This window comes from Mandrillus leucophaeus, unplaced genomic scaffold, assembly GCF_000951045.1.
Source record: "Mandrillus leucophaeus isolate KB7577 unplaced genomic scaffold, Mleu.le_1.0 Scaffold30, whole genome shotgun sequence".
NCBI lineage: Eukaryota > Metazoa > Chordata > Mammalia > Primates > Cercopithecidae > Mandrillus > Mandrillus leucophaeus.
Window position 1 is genome coordinate 388,675 of NW_012103143.1, and position 6,901 is coordinate 395,575.

Sequence of the window (6,901 nt, forward strand, 5' to 3'; positions counted from 1 at the left end):
GAGCTGGGATTCCCCCGGCCCCGCCCCCGCCCCCGGCCCGCGGGGAGACCGAGGCTGGCAGCAGGGCGGGGGGAAGCGCTCGCTTGGGGGCCGGCAACGGGGGGAAGGGATGCCTAAGTGCAGACCCAGGTCCTCGCCGTGTCCCGCGTCCCTGCCTCAGTTTCCCCTGTCAGTAAGATTAATTAGCTGAGAGGGAAACCAAGAATCACTGCAGACTACAGCGCTGGTGTTGGTTTCTATTCCTGGCTGTGGGAAAACAGGATCAGCGCCAAATTCAGCTGGTCCCTTTCCCACCGGACTCCCTTTCCACCCATCCTAGGGACTTAGACCCCCACGAACACCCCCTGATTAGCCGCTAAGTCCCAATTTGGGAAGCGGGGGTGGGGATTTTTTCTTTGAAAATGGCCAAGGGAATCCCAGGTTAAGTAGTCCCCAGAGAGGAACCCCAGCTGTGACCTGTCCCACGGAGGCCAAGGAAAGTCCTCCTTCCCTGCATGTGAACGTGACCTTGTTTGTCAAGTAACGAGGGGGGTTTGTAGACAGTCTTATTCCTCCCCATTCCCTCAACTCCTCAGAAAAATTAGTGTCAGTGCCGGCCCCTCTCTGCCCTCTGCAAACTCCTGCCGGGGGCTTCAGGCCGCCCTAACCCTGGTCCTGTCGCTTCCCTCAACTGTACGCGTTCGGACGCCAGGGTCCCCACACCCCATTCAAGCTTTCCTAACGCAGCGCCTGCCTCTCCGCTCAGCTCCCTCCAGGCTCGGCCCCCTCCGCAGCCTCCTGCTCCCCCTTCGCCCGCCCCCCTCCCGCTCTCATTCTACGTCATGAGATGACGTCGGAAGCCGGGCGGGAGGAGGAGCCCCCCTCCCCAGTCAGCGGCTCCCGCTGCAGCTTGCTTAGCCCAGCCTCCCGCTCTCCCGCCCCCCCGCTCTAAAACGAGCCCCCCACGCCTGGCAGGAGCTATATAAGGCGGCGTGAGGCAGGCAAGGGGGGCAGCGCAGCCGAGCGGAGCCCAGGAGAGCAGAGAACGAGCCTGAGCGAGAGAAGGGGAAGCACGGAGGAGGAAGCCGCCGCCGGTGCGTCGGGACGGGAGCGCAGGTGCTCGGGCGCCCGAGCTGGAGCTCCGCAGCCGCCGGTCATGTACCGCTCCACCAAGGGCGCCTCCAAGGCGCGCCGGGACCAGATCAACGCCGAGATCCGGAACCTCAAGGAGCTGCTGCCGCTGGCCGAAGCGGACAAGGTCCGGCTGTCCTACCTGCACATCATGAGCCTCGCCTGCATCTACACTCGCAAGGGTGTCTTCTTCGCTGGAGGTGAGCATGCTGGGGCTACCGCAGATCCGAGCCGCCAGGTGCCGGAGACCCTGGAACTGCGGGAACCCACTGGGGCTGCCGCATGTCTAGGGCAGCGTGCTGGCGAGCTGGGGAGATTTGGGACTCGGGAGATGCGGGACTATCTACTTTTCCTCCTGAGCTCCCTCCAGACCTCACCTTAGTTCTGAATGAGAGTTAGAGAGCCTGGTCGATGTCCCTAACACCAGATTATGAGAGGAGAAGAGCCAGGACAGAGCTGCCTCGGTGCCCGCCAGTGCAGAGGCGCTCCGGGAGCTGGGGAGGGAAACCCGGGAAGTTGCAGGGATGGAGCTGCCTGAGCCTAGGGGAACATAGCCACTGTCCGCGGTGCTGAAAGGGATCGCCTTCGGGGGCACTGCCCATGGTGCTGACGGCTGCATCTGCCGTGTGTGGCGCTGTCCACGGTGCTGATCCCACAGCCCGCTTCGGAGCTCTGTCCACGGTTCTGAAATGAGAGCCACTTTGGAGCTCTGTCCGCGGTTCTGAAATTCAGAGGTGAGGAGTAGCCGACCCCGGTTTAGAAGTCCGGGGCTTGTGGGCTATGGAGGAGATACAGCAACAGGTTCCCCGGCCAAGAGGTGCGGGCAGCGGGTCAACAGGTGTTTGCAGAGGCAGGTCCACGAGAAATTCCTCTGGATTATCTGAAACTCAGACCATGCCTTCTTCACTTCTGCTTTGGCTCCCAGTCTTACTCCTGACTCACCACGTCTTCTCGCCCTATAGGCACTCCTCTGGCGGGCCCCACGGGGCTTCTCTCAGCTCAAGAACTTGAGGACATTGTAGCGGCCCTACCCGGCTTTCTGCTTGTGTTCACAGCCGAGGGGAAATTGCTCTACCTGTCTGAGAGTGTGAGCGAGCATCTGGGCCACTCCATGGTGAGTGCTGAGGCTGGGCATGGAGGGGGTGCCATGAGCCTTCCACTCCTGAGGAACTGGGAATTACTATGGAGGAAGAGGTTATACCCTACTAGACACTATAGATCAAAGATTGGCTTCTGCTGTTCTCACTAATGGTCATCTCTTCTTTTCCTTCCTCCAGGTGGACCTGGTTGCCCAGGGTGATAGCATCTACGACATCATTGACCCAGCTGACCACCTCACTGTGCGCCAGCAACTCACCCTGCCCTCTGCCCTGGACACTGGTAAGGACTCCTTTCTCCCTTCCTGAGTCCAATTTCCCACCTGCTGCCCTTCTTCCCACTATCCACTGTCTCTCTCAACCACTCACCCTCTTATCTGTTTTTCTCTTCTCCTATCTAGATCGCCTCTTCCGCTGCCGCTTCAACACCTCCAAGTCTCTCAGGCGCCAGAGTGCAGGCAACAAACTGGTGCTTATTCGAGGCCGATTCCATGCTCACCCACCTGGGGCCTACTGGGCAGGAAACCCCGTGTTCACAGCTTTCTGTGCCCCATTGGAGCCAAGACCCCGCCCTGGCCCTGGCCCTGGCCCTGGCCCTGCCTCACTCTTCCTGGCCATGTTCCAGAGTCGTCATGCTAAAGACCTGGCCCTACTGGACATCTCTGAGAGGTAAGCCTGGAGTGTTCAGATTCCAAGAGGAAGGCAGGCCAGAGATGAAGGAACCCTAGATTCTGGAGTCAGGGGCAGGGAGGATGGGGTTTCAGGGGGCAGAGGATCTGGGAGGGAGTGAGATGCATGGGTATCAAGCAAGGAAAACAGAAAGCTGACCTCACCCTTTCCACTTTCCCAGTGTCCTAATCTACCTGGGCTTTGAGCGCAGTGAACTGCTTTGTAAATCATGGTATGGACTGCTGCACCCCGAGGACCTGGCCCACGCTTCTGCTCAACACTACCGCCTGTGTGAGTGTCCAGAGAGGCTGGGGACAAGATAGCAAGCTGGGAAAGGGCATGGGAGACCAGACAAAGATGAGCTGTAGTCAAGAGTGATGCTGGGGAGATAACAGAGGCCAACAGTTTTGGACGCTATAGGGTGAATATGAGGGTGAGGATTCAAGGCAATAATCGAATCAGAACTGGGGGACTTTGAGTGGTGAGGTCAAGGTAGAGAGCTGAGTGGTGCAGGTGAGGGTAGTCAGAAGAGAGGATGTCATGGCTATCTCAATTCAGTGGAGAGGTGACCAAGGGCAGGGAGTAGGTAGAGTTGCCTGGTGGGCATCCTAACTCTGCATCTTCTTTCTCCCCAGTGGCTGAGAGTGGAGATATTCAGGCAGAGATGGTGGTGAGGTTACAGGCCAAGACTGGAGGCTGGGCATGGATTTACTGCCTATTATACTCAGAAGGTCCAGAGGGCCCCATTACTGCCAATAACTACCCAATCAGGTAAGCCACAAGTCAGGGGCCTAGGGGGCAGCTGAGGTCAGCATGGAGGAGATACAAATCAGGGAACTGCTGTGGAAATGGACATCAGACCCTTACCAGCTGCCTCTTCTCTCCTCTCCAGTGACATGGAAGCCTGGAGCCTCCGCCAGCAGTTGAACTCTGAAGATACCCAGGCAGCTTATGTCCTGGGCGCTCCAACCATGCTGCCCTCATTCCCTGAAAACATTCTTTCCCAGGAACAGTGCCCCAGCACTAACCCACTCTTCACCACAGCCCTGGGGGCTCCCAGAAGCACCAGCTTCCCCAGTGCTCCTGAACTGAGTGTTGTCTCTGCATCAGAAGAGCTTCCCCGACCCTCCAAAGAACTGGACTTCAGTTACCTGACATTCCCTTCTGGGCCTGAGCCTTCTCTCCAAGCAGAACTGAGCAAGGATCTTGTGTGCACTCCACCATACACGCCCCATCAGCCAGGAGGCTGTGCCTTCCTCTTCAGCCTCCATGAGCCCTTCCAGACCCACTTGCCCACCCCATCCAGCACTCTTCAAGAACAGCTGACTCCAAGCACAGCGACCTTCTCTGATCAGTTGACGCCCAGCAGTGCAACCTTCCCAGATCCACTAACTAGCCCACTGCAAAGCCAGTTGACTGAAACCTCAGTCAGAAGCTATGAAGACCAGTTGACTCCCTGCACCTCCACCTTCCCAGACCAGCTGCTTCCCAGCACAGCCACCTTCCCAGAGCCTCTGGGCAGCCCTGCCCATGAACAGCTGACTCCTCCCAGCACAGCATTCCAAGCACACCTGGACAGCCCCAGCCAAACCTTCCCAGAGCAACTGAGTCCCAATCCTACCAAGACTTACTTTGCCCAGGAGGGATGCAGTTTTCTCTATGAGAAGTTGCCCCCAAGTCCTAGCAGCCCTGGTAATGGGGACTGCACGCTCTTGGCCCTAGCCCAGCTCCGGGGCCCCCTCTCTGTGGATGTCCCCCTGGTGCCCGAAGGCCTGCTCACACCTGAGGCCTCTCCAGTCAAGCAGAGTTTCTTCCACTACTCTGAAAAGGAGCAGAACGAGATAGACCGTCTCATCCAGCAGATTAGCCAATTGGCTCAGGGCATGGACAGACCCTTCTCAGCTGAGGCTGGCACTGGTGGACTAGAGCCACTTGGAGGACTGGAGCCCCTAGACTCCAACCTGTCCCTGTCAGGGGCAGGCCCCCCTGTGCTCAGCCTGGACCTGAAACCCTGGAAATGCCAGGAGCTGGACTTCCTGGCTGACCCTGATAACATGTTCCTGGAAGAGACGCCCGTGGAAGACATCTTCATGGATCTCTCTACCCCAGACCCCAGTGAGGAATGGGGCTCAGGGGATCCTGAGGCAGAGGGCCCAGGAGGGGCCCCATCGCCTTGCAACAACCTGTCCCCAGAAGACCACAGCTTCCTGGAGGACCTGGCCACATATGAAACCGCCTTTGAGACAGGTGTCTCAGCATTCCCCTATGATGGGTTTACTGATGAGTTGCATCAACTCCAGAGCCAAGTTCAAGACAGCTTCCATGAAGGTGAGTCAGCCAAAATGTCCAAGAACTCAAGTCCCTCTCCTGCCAATGAAATGCTGGGTAGAATTAGGTAAATCAATTCCCCCTCTCTGTACCTTGATTTTATTAAGGGGATGACATCCACTGCTGCAGAGAGTAGCAGTGGGGATAGGAAAAAATGAAAGGCTTAATATGAAAGTTTGAATAAGTAGACCTGGCAGGGGTTGAGGTTGTGGGATAGAGTGGTAGAGAATCCTTAAGGAAGGGCTTGTGCTTAACTCCATGAGAGTCCTAGGTCAATCTTCACTACCCCACTTTACAGATGGAAATAATCAAGGTCCCAGAGTTAAAGAAACTTTCCTTAGGGCACACAACAAACTTATGGAAGAGGAACTAGAGCTCTATCATAGTATCCTAGCTCCCTGAAAGGGATATAGAGCAAGAGTTTATAGAAGTTGGTAAAAGAAAGATGAGGCTCAGCCCCTGACTCCATTGAGGTAGCTCCCTGGTTACAGCCCCATCCTTCCTAAACTACAGCCACGGTTTCACTCCATCCATCCAAATTGCCTCCTAATCTGCTGAGCCTCTGGCCATCGTTTCATCATTGAGCCAACATCTTTGAAGCCCGTATTAATACCAACACATTCTCAGCCCCAGAATCCTCCGTCCTTATTGGCCTAGCTGATTGTGTTCTCTCTCTCTCTGTCTTTCTGCAGATGGAAGTGGAGGGGAACCAACGTTTTGAATAAGTCTGTGACTTAACGTCGTCAAGTATGGCATATTGTCATCAAGACGTGGAGCCGCTCTCCACCCCCCCGGGACTGTTGGGGGGATTCTGGGGGCCAGAGGGGGATATATATGATTCCCCAGGCCCTGCAGGATTTGGGGGGGGGAGGTGGGAGGGCAAGGGAGGGGAGCTTCTTTTTAAAATCAAGAGACTTCGAGCGATCCCAGTTTCCATTTCAATCTGTATTCACTCGTAGTGAGTTTCCTTGAATGGGATTTCAAGCGGAGAATGGGGGAGTCTCACTTCCCCGCCGCCTTGCCCCATTGGCCTGGGCCAGTTCTCCACTCCTAGGGGCCAAGCCACCCCTAGGCCTTGGTGGGGGAAAGGCAAGGCCCACCCGGGCCAGCCCGTGCCCTGAGGGGCTCTTGACACCCACGTAGAATTCTCTACACACCAGTAACGGGATTTCAATTCCGATGGACTCTGCCGCCCTGGCGGCCCTTCCTGTGACTTTTGCGCCCCGCGCCTGGGGTGGGGGGTGCGAAGAGACGCTACGTTCCTTTCCGATGGAGGAAGGCAGACCTGCCGTCACACGTGTGCTTGCACGAGTGCGTGTACCTGGTGCGGGACTCACCCGGCCGCCAGACTGCCTGGGCCTGCCCAGATGGCCACCTCGTGGTGCTGCGGTGACTTTGTAGCCAACTTTATAATAAAGTCCAGTTTGCCTTTTTGGTACCTCTGGTTTCATGCACTACTGTGTAAAAGGAAGGGTGGAGGATAAGTTTGGGAGGCTTGGATGGGAGCCTGGGGGCCAGGAGGTAAAAGCTGGACCTGTTTGTGGACCCAGCATTTCTTTGTCCACTTGTGAATTCATTCATTCATTTATTCATTCACTCATTCATTCATTCTTTCACTGAACATCCACATGTACATTGTATGGCCCATACTGTGCTAGAAGCTGGAAAGTTTAGGGCTAAAACAGATGTTATGTCTT

The 6,901-nt window shown here is 56.4% G+C and overlaps 1 protein-coding gene across 1 annotated transcript; it reads left to right on the plus strand.

Annotated features, from left to right (window-relative positions):
• The first annotated feature begins 962 nt into the window (after positions 1-962).
• On the plus strand, positions 963-6,642 carry NPAS4 (neuronal PAS domain protein 4). Its single transcript, XM_011986928.1, has 8 exons — positions 963-1,310; positions 2,073-2,224; positions 2,388-2,490; positions 2,609-2,876; positions 3,058-3,167; positions 3,512-3,647; positions 3,769-5,204; positions 5,897-6,642. Exons 1-8 carry the CDS (start codon positions 1,136-1,138, stop codon positions 5,923-5,925), a joined length of 2,409 nt encoding a protein of 802 aa, XP_011842318.1. The 5' UTR covers positions 963-1,135; the 3' UTR covers positions 5,926-6,642.
• Positions 6,643-6,901: the final 259 nt, after the last annotated feature.

Bases quoted from the DNA above. Each gene is read 5' to 3' on its own strand.
- NPAS4 (XM_011986928.1), top strand. From the start codon at position 1,136: ATGTACCGCTCCACCAAGGGCGCCTCCAAGGCGCGCCGGGACCAGATC. The intron at 3,168-3,511 runs GTGAGTGTCCAG...CTTTCTCCCCAG, and splicing joins TGCTCAACACTACCGCCTGT to TGGCTGAGAGTGGAGATATT. The intron at 5,205-5,896 runs GTGAGTCAGCCA...GTCTTTCTGCAG, and splicing joins TCAAGACAGCTTCCATGAAG to ATGGAAGTGGAGGGGAACCA.